The sequence below is a fragment of the Acomys minous genome, assembly GCF_964271855.1.
Source record: "Acomys minous genome assembly, chromosome: 14".
Lineage (NCBI taxonomy): Eukaryota > Metazoa > Chordata > Mammalia > Rodentia > Muridae > Acomys > Acomys minous.
In genome coordinates this window covers 99,493,528-99,520,922 of record NC_140496.1, presented here as the reverse complement: position 1 = coordinate 99,520,922, position 27,395 = coordinate 99,493,528, and the positions used below count along the sequence as shown (strand labels likewise).

At 38.9% G+C, this 27,395-nt stretch overlaps 1 protein-coding gene across 5 annotated transcripts in view; it reads right to left on the bottom strand.

The window, feature by feature from the left end:
• Positions 1–27,395, bottom strand: part of COL24A1 (collagen type XXIV alpha 1 chain) — a 257,071-nt gene that overhangs the window by 92,094 nt on the left and 137,582 nt on the right. For all 5 annotated transcript variants that reach the window (XM_084757416.1, XM_084757418.1, XM_084757419.1 and 2 more), the window contains 8 exons: positions 24,581–24,634; positions 21,375–21,428; positions 20,205–20,258; positions 18,299–18,352; positions 12,477–12,530; positions 12,204–12,248; positions 12,038–12,082; positions 7,305–7,358 (listed from right to left, as the gene is read on the bottom strand). In XM_084757416.1, the coding sequence (XP_084613542.1) occupies positions 7,305–7,358; positions 12,038–12,082; positions 12,204–12,248; positions 12,477–12,530; positions 18,299–18,352; positions 20,205–20,258; positions 21,375–21,428; positions 24,581–24,634 (414 nt within the window). The remainder of the gene's footprint in view (positions 1–7,304; positions 7,359–12,037; positions 12,083–12,203; positions 12,249–12,476; positions 12,531–18,298; positions 18,353–20,204; positions 20,259–21,374; positions 21,429–24,580; positions 24,635–27,395) is intronic.

Genomic DNA, 27,395 nt, shown 5'->3' with positions numbered 1-27,395 from the left:
AACAAATAGTACCTGACTGGAATATTACTTTACTCTTCATGTAAATGAAATTTTAACTTCAGTCAATTTATTTGTGTTGTTTTATGAATGATGTTAAATTATGCTGTACTCAAAATAAAAATGGAGCAAGGGGTACTGTTATATTTTATTCTCTAATTCACTTATTCATTCAACAAACATTCATCAAATACCTAATAGTTGTCAGGTATTTTGTCTTCTTGCTTCTCTTTAACTTGGGCATATTTGTGGGAAGTTGTTTTGGTTTGTAGTTGATTTGGAGGAGCTCAGCTAGTGTAGGTGCTATCGTTCTCCAGGCAGGAGAACCCAGGATGGAGCCAGAAAACAGCATTCCTCCATGGTTTTTGCCTCCAGGTCCTGGCCTGACTTCCCTCAAGGATGGACTGCGGTTTATACACTGAAATATAACTGTTCTTCTCACGATTCTTTCGGTCAGAGTGTTCTTTCACCACAACAGAATGAAAGTAGAACATGCGCTAAGGGCATTCTCAGTGTACCTTATTTAATATGCATGACAACCATGTATCTTCCTAATAACCCTGGCAAATACATGACAAACAAAAATGTTTTAAAGGAAAAAAAGTGCACCCCTCTCATCTCTATAGTCTTGTTTTTCCCAGAATTCCATAGTATACAGCATTCCAGTTGGCTTCTTTCATTCAGCAGCATGTATTGGTGGTTTGTCTATGAATATTTTAACTTAATGGCTATTTTACTTTGCCAAATAATACTCTATTGCATGAATGTAAGGATCTATATCTACTTTTCTGGTTTTAAGGTTATTTTTCCCCAAATAATGCTCTTTATAAAGCTTAGAGGTTTCCCCTCTATTCCAAGTTTGCTGAGAGTCTGTACTTTATTTTCCAGCTGAGTGAATATGGGAATTCATCAAATAGTTTTCCTGGATGTACTTATGACATTGTATTTTCTTATTTAACCATTAAGGTGATGGAGTACATAGATTTTTGAATGATAAATTTCCCTTGAATACCTGGAATAAATCCTACTTGGTCATGATGTACAATGATGTTGGATGTGATCCAATATTCTGTTGAGGATTTTTTACTTATATTCCTGAGTGATATTGGTCTGTGCTTTTCTTTTCCTCTGATGTATGTGTATAGCTTTGGTCCTTAGAATGAGCGAGGAAGAAGCCATTGCTGCCTCCACCACTGGTCTCAGGCTACCCAGATGTCCCACCTTTGTTTGCTAAGGTGTAGTAGACTTTATCAACTTCAGCACCAGGACTAGTGCTTTCCTCTTTGGACAGTTACTGATTATTTATTAAGTGGCTACCCAACACAGACTTCTTCAAACGGTTACTTTGTTGAAACAGCCTTTTAAGTAGCTGGTTAATAATGTGTAAGTTACAGAGTTTGTGGACATAGGAGCTGTTCATTATTTTAATTTGCATGTGGTCAGTAGTGATGGCCTCTCTCATTTCTGGTATTGGTGTTTGTGTTTTTGTATTAGTCTCTTGATTATTCTGCTAAGGGACTGAGAAATTTTACCTACTCTTTCATAAAAACAAGCTTTGGGGATAATTGATTTTTTAAAATGTAGTATTTGGCTTTTATATTTATTACTTACTTTATTATGCCTACTTATTATTTATTCAACCTTCTCTCGTTTCTAAGTGGAAACTTAGACTATTTATTTGAAACCATTCTTCTTTCTAATATATCTTTTTAAAATTAAAAAGGATTCATTTATTTTTATTTTACATGCATAGTGTTTTGCCTGCATGTACATCTCTGTGAGGGTGTTGGATCCCCTGGGATTGAAGTTACAAAGAGTTGTGAGCTGCCATGTGGATGCTGGGAATTGAACTCAGGACCTCTGGAAGAGCAGTCAGCGCTCTTAACTGCCATCTCATCTCTTCAGCCTCTCTAAAATTTGTTACAAATTTCCTTTTAATCCACAGTTTTAAGGCTGTATTCTTACTTTAATTTGGCTAAGATATTTTAATCTTTTCGTTTGAGTTTTATTTTACCATTATTGTTGGTGTGTGTGTGTGTGTGTGTGTGTGTGTGTGTGTGTGTGTGTGTGTGTATTTACATGTGCTTATGGTATGTGTGTACCACAGTGTGTGTGCAGAGACTAGAGAGCAATTGGGAGGAGCTGGTTCTCTCCTCCCACTGCGGGTTCCAGGGATTGAACTAAGGACACCAGCCTTGGGCCTCTTTACCTGCCGAGACACGTTGCTGGCATGGGATTTCATTTTGATAAGTATATGATGTAGAAGTGTGGTTTTTAATATCTTCAAATTTTGAGATTTTTTTTTCAGCATGTGTTTGTTTTTAATTTTTAACTTAATTCTGCTATGGCCTGTGAGAAGCCATTGTATTATGCTTATTCTTTGAAATTTGTTAAGATGCATGTTTTAGCCCACAGTATGGCCTATCTTGGAGAATGTTTTGTGGGCTTCAGCACTCAAAGAAAGAATAAGCAGGCTATCAAGATGAGACTTGATAGCCTATGACCGTATAGAGGGAGAGGAGGTCCCCCTCAGTCATAGACCTAGGGGAGGGGAATTAGGGTGAAAGTGGGATGGAGGGAGGAATGGGAGGATACAAGTGATGGGATAACAACTGAGCTAAATCTGAATAAATTAATTAAATAAAAAAAAAGAAAAAATGTATATTCTGTTGCTGAATGAAGGTTTGTTTTTTCCTCCTGGTATCTGTAGAAATTTACTTTATTCATATAAACTGTCTCAGTTTCTGGCCATTCATACTATTGCAGTAGTGGTCGTCCCTACACTCGCTTGCCACTGTAGGATTAAGCAAAGGCTACAGAGAACAACAGAGGAGCTGAAGGACCACGTGAAATACAAGCTGATGGGCACTAAACTGTTCTGGAAGGGGCAGCTAGTATTTTGGGGTTTGTGGGTCATACGGTCTTTGTCTTAACTACTCTAAGTTGCTGCTGCCACAGCTGAAGGAAGTCACACAGTGTGGCTGTTTTAGAGGCACCTGATTTGTAAAACCGTGATTGGATTGCCAGCTGCGGCTTGCCTGCTTACACTCATTCCTAAGCACTAAGGTTGGTCCGACACCTCTAATTTATATGTTTGAGTCCCCTCATTTCTTTTAGCTCCCCCTGCCCTTGGTGTTCCTCTTCTTCTTTATTTTTTTTTTTAAACCAAGATTTTGAAATTGTTAAAACTTAACTTCACTCCAAAAATAATTAGAGAAGGCCATTGTTTGGAACTAAGATTTCTCATTTAGCCCCAACAGGACAGAATGAAAATGTAAATGCTGAGGAGGTCAATGCTGAGCCAACAGGAAGGTGCAGTGAGACCTTCTGAGAAATCAAGGAGGAATGCAAATTCCCAGTCGTGCTGGTATCAGCCAGCACAGTACTGATTGATGCTTCTTCAGCTCTCACCCTTCCCAAGGTCACCTGGCAGCAGCCACTAGGTGTCCTGGCTTTCCTCCTCCTGTCGCCCTCGCCTTACTTTACAGTGACTGAGAAGCTCTCAGGTCTCCTTTGCTCCTTGATTCTGATCTGCTCAGCCTATTCTGTCTATAAAACCCATCCTTTGTGCTCAGGTCTTTGGAACATGTACTCTATTCTGTAGAATAAAAGGAGCCCCAACCAAGACAGAGCTCAATTCTCAGTATGTTTTTTATTTATTATTTTATATTTATTTACTCTGTGTGTGTGTGTGTGTGTGTGTGTGTGTGTGTGTGTGAGAGAGAGAGAGAGAGAGACAGAGACAGAGAGAGAGAGAGAGAGAGAGAGAGAGAGACAGAGAGAGAGAGAGACAGAGAGAGACAGAGAGAGAGAGACAGAGAGAGACAGAGACAGAGACAGAGACACAGAGACAGAGACAGAGACAGAGACAGACAGAGAGACAGGGAGACAGAGACAGAGAGACAGAGACAGATAGACAGTGACTGGCCACAAAGCACAGATGGAAGTCAGAGTATAGCACACAGGAATAATTTCTCACGCCTCTCCTTCCATATGTGTGTTCCGGGACCACTCAGGTGGTCAGGGTTAGCAGCAAGCACCTTAGCTACTGAGTCATCTTGTTGGTCCCATTATGTCTTCCGAAAGACATTTTGTGGAGGCAGAGGCAGATGGATCTCTGTGAGTTTGAGGCCAGCCTGGTCTACAGGCAAGTCCAGGCAGCAAAGGCCACACAGAGAAACCCTGTTTTGAAAAACCAACCAACCAACCAACCAAACACCCTTCTCTTTCTTCTCCACTGTCTCCAAGCAATAATATTTATGTGTTTGTGAGTGCTTGTCTTCATGTATGTATGTGAACCAAATGCATGCCTGGTGCCTCCAGAGGCCGGAAGAGGTCATGGGATCTTCTGGAGCTGGGGTGACAGGTGGTTGTGGACCACCACCTAGTTTCTGGGAAACAAACTCGGGTCTTCTCAAGAGAAGCAAGTGCTCTTAACTTCTGAGCTATCCCTCTAGCTCCAACTCTTATTTTTATAACTCTAGTGCATCATTCTGGTCTGAATCCAATAGCACACTTAACATTTCTCAAAGGCATTCCATATTCATCACTCAATTTGTAATCTCCAGTTTTCCAGCCCAGTATTTCACTTGTTTTCTTGCTTCAATAAGTGTTATTTAACGCAGGAAGCCAGGCGCCCAGGAATGACACTCACAAACGGGCTCTACATCTTCCACTGCTTTTAATATCTTTGGAATCTTTTTCCTTTCCCCACTTCTTTCTCGCCTGCTTCTCAGAGACTTTTGGCTGCATCTTATCTGAATCTTGGCTCTCGGCTCATTCATCTATGTAGTTCAGTATTATTTATAAGACAATAATCTTATCGTTGTTCCTTTCCCCCTGGGGCTGGTCATTTTTCCTTAAGGTAACTGTGCAAGTCCCTTGGCACGGGGCTCATAGAGCTGTGTGTGTGGCCGGCACATCCATCCTGATCTTGTGTCGTACCTGCGTTTTGTCCAGTGGCATCGCCATGTTGCCTGTCCTTTAGCCCTGGAACAAAATCTCCTAATCTTGGCTCAAATAATTATTACTTTCCCTTCAGACCACATTGGTCTGCTCATAGAAGCTTTCTTGAGCCATTAGATTTTATGACAGCATATTGATCATAGAGCCTCTAGGTCTGAGTTCCTACATGGTTAGTCTTCCTTATTTGCTCTGCACCCATGGCTTCAATTAAGTACAGAAAAAGGATAACCATTGAAAATGTCTATCCTGGCCAGGTGTGGTGGCGCACACCTTTAATCCCAGCACTCGGGAGGCAGAGGCAGGAGGATCGCTGTGAGTTCGAGGCTAGTCTGTTCTACAGAGTGAGTCCAGGACAGCCAAGGCTACACAGAGAGACCCTGTCTCAAAAACTTAAAAAAAAAAAAAGTCTATCCTGAACATATGCAGGCTTTTTCTTTACAACATTCCTTAAACAATGTACTGTAGCAATTATTTACATAGATTTATATTTTATTAGGTATTATAAATAGCCCAGAGATGACTGAAAGTACACAGAAGGAAAATGGGTAGGTAAAAAAAAAAAAAAAAAAACGCTACTTTATTTTATACAAGCATTTTGAGCATCCACAGACTGGCTTTGAGCAGGGTACTGAACTGCTTCCCCAGGGATATTGTCCACTTATATATGCAGCTATTTAATCGATATATTCCTCTGTCACCAGACTGTAAACATCATGCTTACTGTTAAACACCAAGAGCAGGTTCTTTATAAACATTTGTTTTCTGAATACAATATGCCTTTAATAGAACGTGTTTGCCTTACAGTGGAGAAAAATGGTTGTAGTTCTTATTATGTTATTGTCAGAATATAAAACACATTTTTGCACCATTCTCATTTTTCTAGTTTCCTTCGTTTCTGTGATTGAAACAGTAGTTCAAAAATATATGGCACAAAATTCATTACGTCCTTCATATATTAGTTTATTTGCCAGTTCTGTGACCTTGCAACTTTCACATTGACATTTTAAGCACTATTAAGTCATTTTTCCAACAATTCTTTTCTTGTATGAATTGAAAGTAACATGTCTTTCCTCACATAAATCCTAAGATTTTTTTTTCCTTCACTGTGAGCGCGGCTCAATTGGGGCACTTATCAAATAAAATTCCATCAGTTTTCATTCCTCAGTGTAATGTTACTTACTGTGTCCATGATACTTTTGACTACATGACACTTTGTTTATTGACTTTAATGAATACTCATTGAGTAAGCTGAGCCTCCTAGGCATCATACCAGGAAAGATCACAGTGGCCTCTGGCTTCCAGGAGCTTATGGAGTTCTCAGAGACTTAGCTAAGCTCTGTAAAGCAGGACTGTACTGTTTCAGGTCAGACAAATGTTAGTGATGAGATAGCAGGTTGAGGCACATAAAACAGAGAGCAAACCAAAGGCTTAGCTACGTAAACTTGACGCCACATCTTAGATATTTATCAGGCAAGAATTACACATACTGTGAACCCTTATTGTTTGGTGAGTTTATGTCATAGGTTAAGCGTGAACTTTTCACTCTTTGGTAAACTTTTCCACTTGTTACTATCTAAATTAATTACGCAAAAGCCACCCGCAAACCTCTGTGTCAACTGGTGATAATATCAACCAGTGGTTCATAAGACGACATTGTGTTGTGAGCCTCAGAAGTACATTACAGCATCTTACATCTGACATGATTCCTAAAGAGTGACTCATTGGCAATAAAGACCAAGCTGTGAGAAGGGAGCGCATCTGTGCCTTTCCTTTGCATAACGCACTTTCCATGGAAACTCCAGAACTGAATCATAGCTAGGGAATTGTGGCATATGTTTTTGTATTGTTCATGTAACAGCATTTTGGTCATATTTGCGTATTGGCGCCAATCAGATACAGAGCCTGGCTTCACTATGTGACCTTCATTATAAAGCTGGTGACTGTGTGTGGCAACGTAACAATTATGAGAACAGCAGGCCGTCCAGAAAGAACACTTCTGAGAGTCACTAAAACAAAGTCTTCTTCTTATTTTTTTCCAAACCAGAAATATACCCCTTTTAACAATCACAGAGAAAAGCACCAAAGTGGACTACATGAAGCCATAAAAGCAACAGAAACTATAACACACACATATGTATGTATGTATGTATGCATGCATGCAAGCATGTTTGTATGTGTCATGCAGAGATGATACCGTAAAGCAACCATTCTGTAGGTTTTGTCTTTGCTATCTGGGGTCCACACTGATTCTAAAGCCACTAAGAGCACTGCAGACTAACAGGCATGCAAAGTGAATGCACCTTCCAGGAAAGCCACAGTTAGAAGAGCATGAGGAAACTTACTGGTTCTCCTGCGGGTCCCTTGTCTCCTGAGCTGCCAGGCAGTCCTTGTAAGCCCTTGACAAACAAACGAGAAATTTATAGGGACAGAAATAGCATCTGAAAGTGTGTTAGCAGTTCACACACCAGCCTCTGCTCATGGGTCTTTTTGAAGTATTCCTTATTTCTTTTTGTCATAAAGTATACATAATATTTACCATGAGCACAGTTAAGAATATAATCTTTAGCATTACATAGATCCACAATGTCTTTCAACCATCTCCACTACTCATCTTTTTCTTTTTCCCAGTTGAAACCCTGCTAATAATTCATTTATTCCTGTTACCACTTTCCCTGCTCCTTGGAACTATGTTTTCCCCATGAATTTGACTGTCCAGGTAATTATCATAAGTGGAATAATAGGATGCCTGTTCTTTTGTATCTGGTTTGTTTGTTTGTTTGTTTATTTATTTATTTATTGTCTTCATGGTTCTTCCTCAGAGCATACGTCAAAACACCCCTTTTAAAGTTGAATACTAGTCCCGTGGACGCATAAACCATGTTTTGCTTATTAATCTGTTAGGGAACAGATCAGCTTTTGGATATTGTGAACACACTACTGTGAACATGGGTGTACAATATCTGAGTCGTAGCCTTCCATTACTTTGGACATGTACTAGATGGGCTATATTGTAATTCTACATGAGAAGAAGCAAAACTATTCTTTTTTATTTTTTAAGTTACATTTATTTATTTACTTATTGTGGCTAAAGCTCTGTTTCAGTTCTGAAAAACCATATGTTCTGTATTCACTTCAGGCTCCTGAATTAAAAGACAGGAGCAATACAGAGACCTTGCTCTGCCTGCTCTGCTAACTGCAGCGTGTAACGAAGGCTCAGACCTCTGAGTGGTGCCTGCTGAGAGTGCTCTGTAAAGCGTGCTTGGACACAGAAGCGACTTAGTGTTTCCATTGATGTTGGGGATTCCGCACAGAGGTTGTTTCACAAAGCAAGGACATACTTTCCATGTTCTCAGTTTTTATTGAGGATTAAGAGGAAAAGCACAAATTGGCTTAAAATGAAATTCTGCTTAAGGTTTTCAGATGTTATTAATGATATGTGACTTTTGTTGTTACTGCGTGACTTCCATTCAATAAGGATGGGAACAAATGGCTACAAGAATAACAAAGACCATTATGGCTATTTATTGGGCTTCTGTGCTAAGTGTATGATAATAGCCACAGTTCTTATACCCATGGGAGATGCATTTTCTTGTTATTATTATTATTTAGTGTGTGTGTGTGTGTGTGTGTGTGTGTGTGTGTGTGTGTGTGTGTGTAACATGAATGTGAGGTGCCTATGGATGCCAGTAGAGGGCATTGGGTCCCTGGGAGCTGAAATTACAGGGGGATTTGGGCCATGCTGTGTAGATGCCTGTAACGAAACTCAGATCCTCTGAAAGAGCAGGATGTGGCCCTAACCCCTGACCCATCTCATCAGTTCCTACCACTCAGATATTCAATTTTAAATAGACAGGATCATTTGTAAATAGACAGATAATCTGAGGCTAAAAAAGGTTGAATAATTTATACAAAGTTAAAATGGGCAGTAGGTGGCAGAACTAGTATTTGACCAACAATATGTTCAACTCAATATAAGATACATATTATTATCCACCCCATATAGGAGATAATGACAGAAATACATGAGGATCTTTCCCTGAAGCCCCTTCTCGCCCAGTGGCCTCTTTATGGTGTGGAATGGCACCTAGAGTTTTATATGCAGTGAAAGCTGCCTTCAGGATTAAAAGTGAAATAAAAACATTTCACAAATCAAAGGATAATTCACCATTAGCATACATCTCTAAAAGGAACTTAAAAGATGTTTCATAGGCTCCAGGGACATGACAGCATTTAGACATTCAAACCTTCAAGGAGGAGTGAAGATCACTAGAAATGGCAAACAAGAAGATGGATAGAAGGCCTGTCTCCTCGCATCAAGCTCTGAAGCACACAACTAATTTATATTAAGGCAAATAAAATTGTACTACTATTCAGACAAAAGCTTTGTTTACAATGAGGTTTCATAATACACATGGATGTAATACATATAGTAACCGCAGTATAAAGATAGCATGCTAAAAAAATTGTCCTATATGGCTATAAATTTTACATATATATTCTGTAACATAAATGCTTCCTTCCTGGCATTTTATGGGAAAAGTTTGCTGATCCTAACCTAAATAACTATGTAAATTAATATTGAGGAGTACAAATCAAAAGTTAATAGGTAAGTTAAGATATAATTTTTAAGACAGAAGGCACTGAGCAAAATAAAGAAGAGAAAAACACACAATAGAAATCCTAAGTCCAGTCATAGCTATTAGACTAAATAGAAATGGACTAAATACTCTAATTTAAAAAGCAGATATTATCAGAATAAACAGCAAGATCCCACTACAGTATGTTAAAGTTAAATATCAAGACACAGATGGGTTAAAAAAGTGGCAAGAAGAACACACTGGGAAAGTGGCAAGCCTAAGCCTATAAAGGTCAGCAAGACTGATGCTCATATTAAATACTGCCATTTCCAAAACAGCATCACTAGAAGAAAAAATAATCACAATTATAATAGAATCTCAAACTACATGAAGCAAAACTAGAAAGAATCAAAGGGAAAATCAGAGACCTACAAAAATAGAGTTTTTGTTTTTATATTCAGGACAGGGTTTTTCTATGTAGCCTTGGCTGCCCTGTACCCGCTTTGTAGACCAGGCTGACAGCAAACTCACAGAGATACACCTGCCTCTGCCTCCTAGAGTGCTGGGATTACAGGTGTACACCACCACACCCAGCTGAACAGAGAGATCTCTGCACACCCATCTCATGGATTGGTAGGATGCTTTCCTTAAAAACTCATTAACACATGCAAAGTTACAGTCTTCATGATTTAGCTAATCAAAACAGCCTCCCAGGCTCCACGACTCCACAAGGCTATTGGATTGTGGTCTTTCCTTCTGATTTGACATTTGGATCATAGCTACAGGTGGATGGGAACAGTGTTGGTCCAAAGCAAACACACCCTTCCTAGTTATTAAGATTATTAAGGTACTGTGTGCATTGTTGGGTTCACTTATTTTTTGTTTTTTATAATTCTGACAGTTCTTGGTTTTCTTGGGAGTGGGGTAGATCAGTGAGAGAGCATGCACTTAGGCCCTGGGTCAATCTCTACTAAAGAAAGATGAAAGGGGAGAGGGGGAGGAAGAGAGGGAGGAGGAGAGAAAGGAAAGAGAAGGGACAAGAGCAGGGGGGGTTTAGAGAAGGTGGATGTTTTTATAGATGGTATTAATCTGTTCTAAATAGATAGGCAACCTATTAAACCAAGAAGTGGCTGTTTTTAGGAGCATACAAGAAAAGCAGTCTGATCCCTAGTTTATGTTTGTGTTATAGAGTATTGCCTATTTTTTGACAGTATCTAAAGGACTAGAGACTGTAAGATTACTCTGTAAGATAGTGTGATTCTTTAGGGCTCATTTTGCTTTTCCAATGAAGTGTTCCTTGCTTCCCTAAAATTACATTTAAGGAGTAATCAGTGCAGGCAAAGAGTTTCATAAACTGCAACAGCCATTATAAACCTATCACTTTCTGTTGAAGCTATGGTATCATTTAAGGTAGCTTTCCCTTGCAGGAGTCCACAGGACTTGTGTGCTGTAGGACTGTTGCAGAATGATCATCCTAGTACATTTCATGGGATTAGGAAATGTCCCATTTTGCTAAGCAGAAAATTAAGGTAAAATTCTAAGAAGGTCAACAATATACAGAATGGATAGTTCTGCTTCTGTGAGCCTCATGCTATAAAAATTAGAGGAATGGAGTTAAGCCTAGCCTTGCCTGCAACGTAGCAGAGTGGCCGACATCTACAGAAGTCCTGCTAACACTGACACAATAATAACTCCACACAATGAATATGAAGACCCAAGGGTGTTCTTTGGGAATGTGTTCGGTTAATGATAAAGGGCAAACACAGCTCTTTCTCAGGACAGTCTTTCTCTCTCTCTTCTAAATTTCTGGTATTTTAGATTTGACCTCTGTCAAATACATTGCTATTATGGAAAACAACAGGCAGGGGGCAGCAGATTTCAAATAGGAACAAGCAAATACTGTCGTTAGTGACAATCACTGGCCTTCTCTGTCTCTTCAACTTTAATCCATTTAAATGATCAAATTATTTAAATTTAAGGCATAATATATTTGTACGACAAATTAAAATGTCATTAACATTGTGATTCAGAATGAAAGCAATTAAAATACTTATACATGTAAGCTGTGTGCTCATTTATGTAAGTGTCATATGTGTGCATGTTCACATATGGATTTGTCAATCTCTCTTTTTTATGATGACATCACAGAAATTGTCGATGTTCAGTGGAAAAGCTGTACAATTCTGGTAAGATGTTAGTCGGCAGGAAAACATCTAGCATTATAAAATGCTAAAAACCATTAAAGCAATATAAGATGTACTTGGCTTTGCATTGAAAAGGAAAAAAAAACAGCACTCAAGGGAGGTAGAATGAAACTAGTGATAGGTTCTGGAAGCTTCTTGTACACTCTTTATCACACCCTATTACAGTTGTGCGTCATAGCATTTATCTCAAAAGGAGTTTTAGAGAAAAATTAATCATGATGAGAATGAAGTAAAAGTGACAAGTATATCAGCTCAATTATTAATAACAATAACACATTAAAGACAAAAACTTACTGGTTTTCCTTGAACTCCCCTCTCCCCAGGGCTTCCAGTCTTACCCTACAGGTGGAGAAAAATGCTTAGGTCATATATAGCGTCTTCTCAAAATAGCCCAAGGAAGAACATGTAAAACAGGTAGATAAAAAGGTTCATACTAAAGGAGACATGCTTTATTACTTACAGCAAGACCAGGAAGCCCTCTTCTTCCTTGGTCTCCCTTTTCACCCTAGCAAAATATCAATATCAGATGGATTGTTCAGAATTTGAGTCACGGTCTTACATGGTACCACACAGAAAACAAGACATCAAGTACGGAGCTCAATGTTAAAAAGAAAACATGGCTGGTGTGTGTTAAAAACCACGCAGTAGAATAAAACACATCATTATTTACATATTCAGAACACAGTGGCTCTGTCAAATTTATCTGCATATGAAATGGGGAATCAGTAGGTACCTTGGCACCATGTCCCCCTTGGTCCCCTGGGAGGCCGTCTGGTCCTCTAGGTCCCTACAGGTAGAAGGAAAAGATCCCGTTGTTAATGTGAAATGTTCCTTTTAAAACCAAGTAATAATCAAGTCCATGTTTGGAGGAATTTATGCCACAGGGTGAATAAGATGAGAACAAGAACAGCCAGTAGAGTTGCTGAGGTGTTTATAGCCTAAGTTGATTATTTGCTTATTTGGTTTGTTTATTTATTTATTTTCTTTACTCAGTAGTCCTCGGGGATTTCGTCTTAAAACAACTCTAAGTTAACTTAAAAGTGCCCGGGTTGTTTGCCTAGTCAGTCTTCTCATGTTTCGTTATTGCTGAATTGCCCTTCTCTCTTTGCATTTTTAGAAAATGAATGTTCGGGAAACTGCACGTACTATGTGCACACTGGGAAGCAGCCACTAGAAGACAGCAGGGGCACAGAATGGGGACAGGAAGCCTATTTATGGGCAAATCTTCTCAATATTAGCTCAATTATTATCTTCAGAGAAGAGCCAGCTGCTCTCATACAGCAATAAGTCTTACTTTTTAAAAGCATAAATACCTTGGGTTATGCAAGGGACTTAGTTTCATACCCTGTCCACAAATACCTACTGTAGAGAAGAGATATTAATTGCTGTTTGGTCACCTAATTGTGAGTTTCTTCATCACAGAACTTATGGAATACAAAGTTAAGTCACACAAAGGGTAAATAATTCAAGGGAGAGATGATCCTGTAAGGGACCAAGAGGAGGAGTCCACAGGGAGGCAGACCTGTCGCATCTGTCCCAGCAATGGAGGCAGCATCTGGGATGTGAGAGGTCAGCCTCATGGACTTATAAGCAGAAGCAGACAGAGGGACAGTATGAGGAAGAGTGAAGATGCTAAAGAATGAGACTTGGCCCATGCCTGTAACGCCAACACTTGGGGAGGCAGAGGCAGGCAGATCTCTGTGAGTTTGAGGACAGCCTGGTCTACAAAGCAATTCCAGGACAGCCCAAAGCTATAGAGAGAAACCCTGACTTGAGAAATCAACCCTCCCCACCCCCTAAAAAAAAGGATGAGACTTTACTTGATCAGGCTATTGGCTGCATGTAGAGAAGTTCTAAGAAAGCAAGGCTGGGATTCGCAGTTGAACTAGTTGGGAAGCAGGAGGTTTCCATGCAGAGCAATTACACAATCTCCCCCATCAAGGGCTGAGTTGAAGGGGCCCCTGTGTTGCCTCGAGTACCTTTGTATCCCAGCTGAGGTCCAGAATTTTCTCATCAAAAGCTGTTCGCTACCACAGGTCTCTCCAGGCTGGATTCCTGGGTTAACCGTATTCCCAGGCACACTCTAAGGATTTGGAGAGATCACTCACCACCGATGAGGATCTGCTGCTCCACGTTCCCTATAACGTGATAGCTATGCAGCTACTCATTTGTGTAGGGTTTTACATTAAAGTGCTTTCATGCAAGAATGTTTTACGGTGGTTATTATTGTTGTTATCATTATTGTTATTATCCTAGTGCTAAACTCAGGGCCTCTAGCATGAGCAGACAGTTCATCATTACACTACTCTTGGCTTTTGGTTTGTTTGCTTGTTTGTTTACATTTAACATTTCATGTACTGAGGGACATTTATTTCTGTGCTCACGATGAGATGATAAAGATAACTACATACAGTGTAAAAATAAAAGTGTAAGTCAAGAGGGCACATGGAGGTTATAAGGTGAAAGTCGCCATGTGAGGGTTTGAGAGCTCTGTTCTAAGGAAGACTGGTAAGGTCTATGCATCAGGCAAGGGTGAGCAGATGAGCTGAAGGCACAGCCTATCAGCATAAGAGGTTTCCCTCAGGTGGTTGGCATATCACACTGGCTAATGCACACTGCTGATCTGACCTCATCTAAGACAACATAAACTTCAGGACAAGGCATAAAGAATTAGACACCCAGTGTTGTAACAGGCATATAGTTTGGCATAATATTAAGAAGGTAACAGCTTGCAAGTGTCTCATGGATCTCCCATTTTATGGGAGAGAAAATGAATGCTGCATAAACAGAATACCAAGACTGTCCTCTATGCTGTTAGGAATGTCAAATCTGGCCACGGTGGGCTGGGAGAGGGTTCCAAAGCCAGAGTGAGAGTCAAGCACCTCAACTCCATTAAAAAAAAAGCATACTTCATGTTTTAAATATAAGTGAGTATATTAAAGAGTTAGCCAGATTCATGAGTGAGCAACTTAATCCAGAATGCATTAGGTGTCTGGCTATGGGCCTACCATTTAATAAAAATATTAAAAGTAAAAGAAGAAACTCAGAATCATCTAAAACATTAGCATGTACTGCATGCTTGAGTTACTTAGGAAGACTTTTATGAGAACCCTAAACCCACTTCTATGACCTCTGTGATAAATTATGATAAGCCAAGTGTCCATGGGTGAAGGAGATAGCTGTACTCACAGGGCAGATGGACTCAGTGCATGTATATGTTTCTGAAGCCAGGTCTGGATCTTGGTATGACCCCTGTTAATTTTTAGCTCACTCACATGCCTAACTAAGGATGCCAAGCCATCTTTTTCTGGCCCTTTCTTTACACAACTGGAACCAAGTGATTCACTGAACAAAATTAACACTGTCGGGAATCTTGAGGGAAAGCTGTCTGCTATAAACCTTTTACAGAGTGGAAGAAAACACTTTATCACTTGAGATGCTTTAGTTCATGCCTAGCACTGAGCCTAAATACAAATACTGCTAAAGGTGCTTTACCTTAAAACGATGTGCATTTCCTCAAAGGGGCCAACTTGCAGAGTGCTTGTGACCACATCGGCTTCCCTTTTCCAGAGAAAATCTTAAAGTGCTGCATATTTCTAACACAGTTAGCCGTCTACCCCATCTCAGCCATAAGTAGCACGGTGTCAGTACCAACTCCATCAGCTACCTGCCTCTCTATACCACTGCTCTAGAGAGAGAGTGTGGAGCTTAAAGGAGTCTTGTGAGTAAAGACTTAATTCATGGCCAACTGAGTAGGCGAGGTCTGCTTTGCTTGTGTCACTTCTCCTGTTGGACCACTGGACACAGAAGGAAATTCTGGGCAGATACTCAAGGGCTCCTCTCATCACTTATCCTCATCATGTCCGCTGTGTGTGGGAGAGGCCCTGGCTCAGGTTATGCTGAGTTCTAGTTACCCATCAGGCCAAGCCACCACCTTCTAGCACTAGAGTAGCAAATCGGCTACCTTATATCATCTACACAAAAGAAATGATTCTGTGAACTGCATGAAGCAGTTTTAGTATATCAAATAACTTCGTTTCACTTAACTGTTCTCTAGCTAAACATGTCAGCTAGAAAAAGGCCAAGATGAGTAATGTTTTAAATATAAGGGGAATGTATATATAATTTTAGTATGTTTATGGCTACCTTTTAATGCTTATCTGTTGCCCTTTGCAGCTTTGTAAGAGGAATGGATATACAATTGTCCCACTGCGAGTTAGAAACATTTTCATGATACTATTATGCTTAGCTTACTTTTCAGATGTTGGCATTGTGGCCTGCTTTAATTTTCATTCCACTTGGTGAGTTTTGGTATTCCATGTTTTTTTTTTCCAGTTTCTAGACCATAAGTCACAAAATGGGAAAGTCCATTGTGGTGTGAAACCTGAGGGGTAGTTGACATAAAGTCCCTTGAGTTACTACGTAAGTGCTGTATAAATGGCAAGAAATCATGTAGGGTAGATATATGGTGAGTTGTCTGTAGGCAGAATCTCCCAGGAGTGGTCCTACCATTCATGCTGTTTATGACCATTTGAGAACATTATAAATCCCAGGCCAAATAGGAAGAGTGAAGAAGCATTACAATTCCTCTGTGTGGGTACAGAGCACCTATATTTAAGAGCAGAGTTTCTCTCCAGGTTCCTGTCACCCACGGTGATGACAAGATGTGCTAGAACAATTGACCCCCTCAGCTTCTGCAGTGGCACCATTGGGTGGAACCAACATCTTGAGCCAGACATCTTTCCCACTTCACTCACTAGGACAGATCAACACTGTGTGTGTGTGTGTGTGTGTGTGTGTGTGTGTGTGTGTGTGTGTGTGTGTGTGTGTGTGTACAATGTCTGTGGAGGCCAGGGGAGAACATTGGATACACTGGAGCTGAAGTTACTGGTAGTTGTGAGCTTCTTGATGTGTGTGCTGACACGGGTGCTGACAAAACAACTTTGGTTCGCATGACTAAGCAGCAAATGCTTTTAACCAATGCCAAATATATATAAACATATTTGTATAATGTCCACTAGCTGCCTATAATATTCTTCTAGTGAATAAAGACACCCTCCTCCTACCCTAACAAAGTTTCCTTTTGTAAAAACTACTGAACGACATGGTTTAAAATTGCATGGAGCCACTTAGAGAGAGAGTCAGGAAACTGTATCTGAAAAACACTGAAAATCTTGGAGATGTGAAAGCGGAGGACAAAGTGACAAGTCAGGGAAGCAGGAAGCCACACATGATCAGAGTGAAGTTAGAAAAGTGCAGAGCAAATGAACTCGGAAAAGGATTTCTGAGGCCACTCAAGTGGTTTGGCATATACCATGGGATACGGACTTGCCTGAGAGTCAACGAGACCTAAATCACTCACTAGCAAGATGTTCAGCTAAGCTTTTTTTTTTTTTTTCAATCCACCTGCCATGAATTGTTTGAGTTTCCCGCCATGACTCACACTAGACTGAATAAACACATTCGACCTCACCGAGAACTGAGTCCTGGCCAGAGGTAAGCAGCAAATGACAGTTGGAGTTCAGATCACTTCTCCCTTAGTTTTAAATTTATTTAAGCTAAAATGGATCAGCTGTCACTGATGTTTGTAGACAGCAAGTCTAAACACCGAGAAGGAAAATAGTTTCCATAAAATAAATAATAGGAAAGAGAAAGCTTTCTCTTCAGTCCTCACACAAGACATAAAATCAAGGTTGTCCTCAAGCTGGGGTTCACAGTGCTCCTCTCAGGTTCACAGCTGGGGAGCTGCACTGCTTTTTAATTTTATTACTCTTTACTTTTAAAGATCTTTGTTAGTTAGAGATCATGATTTTGGAACTAAAAAAAAAAAATTCTTCACCAGCTCTAAAATTAAGCCAAGTGGACAGGCAACACATGAAATGCAACTCAAGCTACACATGCAGATGAGGAAAAGTGTCCCTTAATATCCCATGTGGCATCAAATCAACACTGGCTTTGGAGGACATATATTGTCCTATATTTTCCTTGAGCCCTGCTTCCCTTAGTCATAATAGCTGTAATCTAATGCCATGCCTTGTTATGGTGGCTCTGAGTATTAAATGAGCTAATACACATGAAGTATATGTGTCAAGCATGTAAGTGGTGGCTCAATGCGTATAAAAAAATAGTTAATGCTTACGAGACAACTTGGGAGATAAATATTTTTATACATAGTTCTGCATATTAATTCTTAGACAAAAATGATAAAATACCTTTGATCTATAATAGATAAATACTAATTCATCCCAGGTATCTTTATGCTATTTTCTATTGTTTGATCTTTTTCAAAATAATTTTTCATGGTATATAAATCTGTTGTGAATGGAAATATCATTTACTTAAAGATCTTAACATTTATAATGACCCAACAGGATGGAAGTAGAGACGGGGAGTTTTATAAGTACAAATTATTAGTTATATTTCAGTTGCCATATGTTTCATCTAATAGAATAAAAACAGCAAAAATCTGACAACATATATGCTCGATTCTGGAAGGTGTCAAACACATCAATGTGAGGTGGACCTCTTGAGTTACCATACTTTTATGTTACTTACTCTTTGTCCTTTAGGGCCCGGACTCCCAGGTACACCTCTTGCCCCAACAAGACCCTATATGTTGAAAAATTAAAAACTCAGATATCAAATTCACAGATTGTTATCAGAACAGTAGCTATGCCTTTATTATGTGGCATGTTTTTAAATGATGGATTTTTAAAAATGGAATTCATTAGTCTTTCTACAAATAAATTTTAACGAATCAATACCATTCTGCTGTCAAAATGTTTCACTCTCTGCACAAGTGTTATTTCTGAGTGAAATGAATTGGAAGGGTTTAGGATTCATTAGACAAATAGTTTTCAGGATAAATGAACACAAGCAATGGAACAGGGAGAACTCCACTTGGCCAGTCAAACCAGCACAATACGCCTGCCTGGTCATTCAAAGAAACAATGGTTATGGCTTTGCTATTATTAAAGATATATACTATAACACCATGTATAAAATTTGTGTATTATCTGAGCCTATGAAAAATGTCATAAACGACTATAATTTAATGTATCAAAAGTATCAGGTGCTGTTTTAAAGTCAGGTTCAAAAATATATTACAGTCTCTTCTAAACAGTTACTAGAATACAGCATGAAGTTACGGCTACAAACGTAAGCATGTAGAAGGCAATTCCTGGCACTATGATCATTTAGCCATACAACAATAGTGGGTTCCTCACTAGGGCATGTGCTCTTCACAGCCTTGGGCTTTCTAACCAGGTTTACAATACCAGACATGCGATCCCTCCTGACAGCAGGCCTCAAATGCAACCAGAAAGCAGTTGATTCCCCAATAATCACCATAACACGATTGCCTGCTAACATAGTTTGCCTGCTAGTTTGGTAACGTGGCATGCCGAGACTAGCCCTGGTTAAGAACTTAGCTTGTTATCTCCATCAGTAGCCTACATGGCACACTCCAACACTGTGCAAGCTAGGCAGCTGGGACTTTTCTGGTCAACTTGAGACTGATTATTCCATATCCTGCAGACAAAGTGTGTGGTATCTTCAGCTACCCGGTCTTTCTTTTTTGTCACAAGAGTAATGACAATACCCAATGTTGGTTGGCTGTCTTTGGACCCTCTCTGACTACACAATCATAGAGGGGTACCCTGACCCTGGCACACTGAAACTCATTAAACAAGCCTTGTCATCTGTTTAGTTATAAACTTTAGGTAGATAAATATAGACCGAATTTTAGGCTCTCAAGTTAACTCATCCTTTTCTGTGAGTGAAAAGATGGACAACCATACTGTAGTCATTTTTGTTTTAGAAGTCAACAGTGCCTATGAACAGCCCACGTTATAGGATGAAAGCATCATGAGACATAATATAAGTGATTTCTGGAAATATAAATTCTGCCCAGACACCACAGAGGCTGAATTTTCTCAGACTTGTGTTCACAATAACTGTCAAGCTTTGACAAGTGAATGTTCTCTCTTCAGGAGCAAGATTTAATTATCTTTCTGAAAACAGCAGATGGAATATATTCAAAGCTCAAGTTTTACTTACCAAAGGCACATTTCCTATGAGTGTTAACTGTTTGTTTGAAAACATTTTCAAACTTTAAAGAAAAATATGTTAAAATGTCTACTCATGTTTTGTTCATTCCTTTGTTCTTAGCTGTATTTTTGGTTACTGATTTTGTTTTCTTACAAAAGAAAGGTTATTATTTTTTCTTTACAGTTTAGGCTAGAGAACTGAAGTTGGTTTTTATACATTGTGTGGGTAAGGAAGCTTAAGGCACCACAAAATATTTCAGGACACTCATAGAGTTTTGGAGAGAAACCATCTCCAGTACCTTACACATGACTGATTTGACATGAAACTCAAACAGATGGCACAATAAAGCAAGCAATGTGTTTAAATTAAAGTGGGCATTCAAGAAAGGATAGCAAAGACTGTCTATACTTACAGGTAATCCCAATGGGCCGATGGGTCCTGGAGCCCCAGGAAGACCTGGGTAACCCTATTATTTAAATTAAATATGAAAAAAAACATAAAATTAATCATTTTCCTTTAAGGAAAAAAACAGTAAACCACTAATGGTAGCAGCAGCAACAACAACAACAAACAGTTTGATAAGATTACCCTTTCCTGCCCAAGATCCATGGAGTCCAGGAAATGTTATACAGTAGGATCATGGAAACTAAGATGTGTTTCCAAAGAAGCTGCACATCATTTATTGGGTCCTTACTTGGAGAAGAAAGTCACTAGGTGGCATCATGTGTAACACTGTGACAGGATCACCTTCATTTCCTCTTTTTGTAGGTGATGCCATCCTATGTCTGGACTGTACATTGTGATTCATACTATGAATTACAAACTTTTAAAAGATGTCAGGGCATTACACAATTAAGTCCACTGACTTTTAGAAAGAACATTTTCATTGTGGTACTAACACTTAATTTTGAAGATATCATAGGAGGTAAAGATTCTTGACTTCAACTAGTTTATGAGTTGAGTTTACTACCTGTTCCCACTAAAGCTGCTAAAAATAATCTCATGCTCTTCTGATAATGCAGAAATTAAAAATAAAGAGTAAATGTGGAATGAATCTGTAGATAGTGCCATGTACCACCATTATTATATTTTCTAAAAGGGAAATTCAAAAACTGATATGAATCATCCCTTTAATTTCCTATAACACTCATAAGCCATTTAAAAAGCTAACAAATACAACCCAGATGTGAAACTTATCAGCTGTCATTATCTTGAAGATATAAAAGAATAGCACATATTTTTGGTGTGGAAACTCTTATTTGCCAAAACTTACCTCATGGCCAAAAACTGGTGAAAGAGTAGATGAGGACATGTGTAATGTGAACTTTCACACAATAAAATGCAGAATTTTAATGGAATTTCCTTTTTATTCCAGTATGGCTAATTTATAGTCATTTAATTGTTCTCCAAGAACTATAGAATTTTTTTTTTTTACTAAGGCAGTTTATTTTTTAAGTGTTTTCATAAATTTGGTACCATAGAACATCATTTTAGGATATAAAATAGCTAAAAGGAAAAATTCAATGGAAATTTATTATAAAATAAAATTTTCACTTAAAATTTTAGGTTCTTGAACTCTTACCATGACACCTTTTTCTCCCTGGGGACCAAGTGGGCCTGGACTTCCACGCTCTCCCTTTTAATACAATAAAGAGGAGAGAGAGAGAGAGAGAGAGAGAGAGAGAGAGATGGGGGGGGTATTGAGTCATGTTAATGATGGTTAAGCCAAGGCTAGAAAAAGAAACCCTCAGAATTAGAACTTGTATGCACACATTCTCTTCATGTCTAACACCTTGAAACTTACAGAATTTGCATTTTTAACCCTGTGGCTACAAATCTCCTAATATAACAAAGTTCTCTTGTTTGCTGTCTTATCAAAATATAGATCAAAATTATGGATAAATCAGATCTTCTAAAAAGCACAAAGTCTGCCAAGGTTTTTATAAGTGAGAATTCTTATGATTTTTGCAAGTGACTACAGAGTATGAAATTCCTGAATACATGAAGCAGATTGAAAAATGAGCTAATTCCTAGAATAATTGAAGAAATCATTTCCTTAGTTTGTGGGCCTTAGTGAAAAGCTGCAGATCTTATTCTGGAGGGGCCGTGAGAATCAACTCTTCAATGGAAAGTTAAGAGTAAATGTAGTCACATTAAAATTCTTTGCCTTGTCAAAGTCTTAGCTTATCGAATAATATCCAAATAAGGAGAAAAAAAACCAACAAATACATTTGATTTTTAATCAAATGCCTTCTGTATTTTGTTATATTAAAATCAGTAAGCATACATTAAGAAGATAATATTTACAAAGTTAAACTTACATTCTGCTATCAAGGTACTATAGATGTGTTCTTAGTAGAGACGAAGTAATTAGAGAAAAACTGAATTGTAATCTCTTTAGGACTTAGTCTCACTCCAGGAAGGGAGGAAGTCAGGAAAGACTAGAGACCTGTTAGAGACACTTCCTGAGCGGGAAGTGGTGGTGGTGGAAAGTGAAAGACTCCAGCAGTTTTTTAAAAAATTTATGTAAGTAGTTTATTCAGATTACATCTCAATTGTTATCCCCTCCTTCACCCTCTTCCCCTCCCTGTGACAGAAGCGGACCTCCTTCCCACCGCCTGGCAGGTCTCATCCTGGTAGTCTCCAGCAGTTTGTCTATGTATAAAAGCCTGGGACGGAAGGGAATATGCTGGATGAGGTAAGCCGTGAGACAGAACACAGGACAGGTGTTTAGCAAACGACTTGGAGGGAAGAGGAAAGTAAGCTGGAAGCTTATTTTTCCTATTCAAAATTGCTTCCAATAGAGGTTAAAAGTAGAATTAAGTGATTTTTTTCTTGTCATGCTTCTATACTGTCCATTTCATATTTGCCTTTTAGATTATGTCTTTATAACCAGAAGAGTATTGTATCCTTTAAAATTTAGAAACAGACACATCAGTAGTCAATTTCAACATATTTAAGAGATCCAGTAAAGTAATATGTTCTATTTTGAATATGTTTTTCTTTTACTAGACATATTAATTGTACAAAGTAATAATTTTCATCGTTACTTTCCAGAGTGCATGCATTCGCTTACCATATCTTGTGTTTCCTCTCCCCCCCCCTTTTTTTTCTATAACCCTAGGGGTTATAACCTTTTTCCTCTCAGTAAATTCCACATGCAGGAGAAACCATGCAATGGTTATCTTTTCATGCCTGGCTTATGTCTCTTACCATGATGATCTCCATTTCCAGCCATTACTTTCAAGTTTTATTTTTTAATGCCTATTCGGGGTCCTAAATGTCTCTTGGATGCACACACATCAATCATTCCCTCATTTGGAATATTTTTCTGCACGGCTTCATCAAGTTGATTTTTTGTGCCTTTAGTTTATAACTCAGCTCATTTTCTACACTGAGGATACTTTTTTCCTTTCCTTTTTTTCTGTCTGAATGTAACCATTCCTTAGTCATATCATCAATCTCTATAAAACCTTTCTTCTGCTTAATCTAATAATGATGTTTCTATAGTTTAAATTTTTTAATTATGGTGCTATTCATGTCCAAAATTTTTGTGTTTCTCCCCCAGAGAGAGAAATTTGTGTTTACTAAATTTCTCATCTTTCTGACTAAATTTCATCTCTAAATCTTGAGTTGACTTTCTTACCCCATTTGTCTGTTTGTTTGACTCTTTGTTGAGGTCACTGGCCATTTTTAAAAAGTAAACTTTTGAATGGTTTGCTTAGCATTTCAAGCAATTCATTATTTTTGGACTCTGCTATTGAGGACTTGTTAACTTTTGTGGGAGTCACATTGCCTTGCCTTTCCATTTTCTTGTGTTTCTATGTAAATATTTTTGTATTTGCTGGGATATCCCTTCTGGTTTAATGTGAAAGTGTTCTTAGTGGGTGATTTTATCTTGACCTCTCAGTCTCCATTATTACTCAGAAGAGAGGAAACAGACCACAATAGAACAATTCAAAAGCAAATTGGATACTTAAATTCAGGGAAAAAAAACCCCTAGAAATATCAGTTATATTCCCTTAAGGAGATAAATGAGCTAGCATACTTATAGAATATGGTAAGAATTAAAAAGCTATTCAAGCTAAAAGTATTGATGATTAAGAAATAAAATGAAGGCAGACAGTGAGTAAAAACAAAAGAAGAATAAGCAACATTGGAGAGACAGGCAAATGTAGTGATAGGAAACACAATAAAAGAAACACAGAGCAAAATCAAATACTCAGAAAGACAACAGGACCTCCTCCTTGCTGAGGAGACAGAGGATGAAGATGGTCTGCTCTCTCCTAAACTCATTACTTGGCAGTTTCCTTGGTATCGGGAACAAGCAGACTCTTCTTATAGCTTGAACAGGTTAGACTAGGGAAGGCTGTTTTCAGGCTGAGCCTCATGGCCTTTCCCCCTAGGCTCAAGGCTACCATGATCACTGCTGGGTCAGATTACTGCCGGGTGATGGGCTCAGCAATACAAGAAAGCAAGAACCTCCTTCAAGTTGTGGCTGTCATTTGAGCCTGTAGGCCACTGGTTGCATGGTCCCTCATGCCCAGGGCACTCCGTTAGTTAGTGCAAATGGATATGGGGAATGCCCAAGCAGCTGCTGTGGTTTTGTGGACTTGTTTTGTTGTAGATGTGTGCACACACAGAAAAGTGATTAGCATGTCTAACCCACCAGGTCTATTCCCCTATCAGCATGATGAGTGCCTTCTGGTCAACCCACATAAAATGCCATAGGAAAGATGAAGTTAGTCTGGAGTTGTTAGTATAAAACAAAACAACAAGATGAGTTACCTTTTCACCAATGCTTCCAGTTACCCCTACTTCTCCAGGTAAACCAGCAGGTCCCTTGTAAGAAAAATACAACAGAAAATATGTATACATTACATTGCTCTTGTAGCATCATATACATACATACATATATAATCAACTATAATTTCTATCTCTTTTATCTTAATTTTATTTGGTGGAAAATTGTAGAATAGGCACATATCCTATGACATTACATTAGAATGAATTCATTCAGGTAGTCAAGAATAACTAAATGAAAGCTTAACACCTAACAGACACTTTTTTGGAAGACATTGTAGTCTCTGTCCTTATAAACTAGTAAACAACAGGATGTTATAAAAAATATCTACAGCTTTCATATCTACTTGATGTGGGTGTTAGCATATAGTCGTCTTGAGACTACCTTCTTTGAAAGTAGCTTAATACCCATTCATGTTAATTTATTTGTTCAATTATATAAGGACTTGGTGTCTGTTCTGAACAGCACTGGTTGCTGTTGTAAGACAGACTCAGTCTTGTCTTCTGTCATAAATATCTCTGGCTGTCACCCTGGCACAACCCACAGTCACGTGGGCAGAGGAAACCTAGTTGGGGAATTACCTCAATCAGCTTGGCCTATGGGCATGTGAGGGGGCATTTTCTTAGTTAGTAGGAGGGGTGGGCCTGGGTTGCATAAGAAAGCAAGGTGAGCAAGCCTGAGAAACCAAGCCAGCCAGTGGCACGTCTCCATGGTTACTGCTTCAAGCTCCTGCTTGGCTTCCTTTGATGATGGGACTAAAACCTTTGTATTAAACAAGCTCTATCCTTTCGAGGTTGCTTTTGGTCATGGTGTCAATCACAGCAACAGAAATCAAACTGGAAATGCTCAAGGGATCGAAGCAGCTTGTAACTCAGAAGGGAACTGTGGTCCAAGCTCACAAAGGACATGACAGTGAAGCTGGAGAAGGAAAGAGAAGGCATTTTAGCAAGGAGAGTCTGGGGGGGGCTGGAGCCAGACAGTCTGTAGCCTGAGCAGGAAGAAGGCAGCCAGCAAATGGAAACTGGAGGCGGTGATCTGAGGCCAGTGTACAGCTCGAGGAGGGAATACAGATTCATAGGCATATCTATATTAATATCTAACTGATTGGTTGTCACATGATTCTGGATACAATAACGTGTTAGACACCATGTGTGTGTTTGTGTGTGTGTGCGAGTGTGTGTGTGATTTGTCATCACAACCACTAACTTTGGTCATGTATCAGGATTCTCCTTTGGCAGATGAGGCAGCTAAGTTAAGCAGAGGAGTTTCAATGGTATGGGTAAGCTTAGGTGAACACTGAGTGTTTAAAAATGACTATTCCAATAGGTGTGAAATGTATTGAAAACTTTATTCCTACATTCTTCAATGATGTGCATTTTTTGTCTTTTCTATTTGAATCTCTAATCCAACTAGTGTGTCATCATCATAAAACATAAGAGGAGCTTGAACTTGTGTTTCTGCCCATATACTGAGTTAGCCATCACATAGCTCTGTATCTGCATCTGTAGCTGTATCTGCATCTGTAGCTGTGTCTGCATCTGTAGCTGTATCTGCATCTGTAGCTGTGTCTGCATCTATATCTGTATCTCTATCTGCATGTGTATCTGCATCTGTATCTGTATCTCTATCTCTATCTGCATCTGTATCTGCATCTTCATCTGTATCTGTATCTGCATCTGTATATGTATCTCTATCTGCATCTGTATCTGTATGTGTATCTGCATGTACATCTGTATAATCTCCATTTATATCTCTATATGTACCTTATATACATAATGAATATGTACAGTGCCACTCCCTCTTTTAATTTGTGGTACCATGCTTAGGTACAGCTTTTTCCCCCAAAATTTCTATTCTATTTCATGGATCATTTCTCTGATTTTTCCATTCCATACATTTCTCTCGTTCAACTTTTTCCAAATGCTTTTATAGCTGTCTTTGACTGCCCTCATCAAAATAAGTAAGCTGAGGGAGGCTTAAGTCAGCACTTGCAAATCTGAAACCCATAGACTTCAAACTTATCTCTCTGTAAGTGTTTATTACCATTTGGCAATAAAAGGAAAATACAATTTGATTCAAAACCTACAAAGTTTCATTAAATTTAACATGCCATTGATGACCTACATATTTTTATTTCTAAAAAAAAATTCAACAAGCATATGCAATTTGTCAGTGTCTTTGAAGAACTATCCCATTTTCAAATGTTAATATGTGAAAAAAATGGCATGCTAGGTTGTGTTATTCAAAATATTCACTGTCTATTTCTATGTAACAATGGCGCACCCCTGTGCTACTTCTGGGAGGCTTGCCCTGGATCATGTGTGGATTGTACGTGGACCTTCCTTCCCTCATGTGGGAAGAAAATTGCCATCCATCCTACTAATGTCTGGAGTCTCTGTGTGACTTATTTAGAGCAAAGAGAAACGGTGAGGACATGACATTCATCAAACTGTTCTTAGAGGCCACAACACGCCATGACTCAAAGAGGCTCTTTTTAAGCCTGGGACTTAGCATGCAGATGGCATGGAGCAGACATAGGCAGCTCGCAGTGAGCAGACAGCAAGAAAGCTTTGCTATGCAAGCCACTGGCATGTTGGGGCTACCCTGGCTGAGGCAGGGGGTGTCTGAAAGTGAGTCAGATATGGTTTGGTGATGTTTACATGAGTAATAACTAGATCTCCTCACTGCTTTCTTCCCCGTGTGACCCGGAGCTAATATTTTCCTAAAGAAACAATGAATTAAAACATACATTGACATAACATTGGAAAACTTGAATCCAGCTCAGATTGTTTTAGCAAA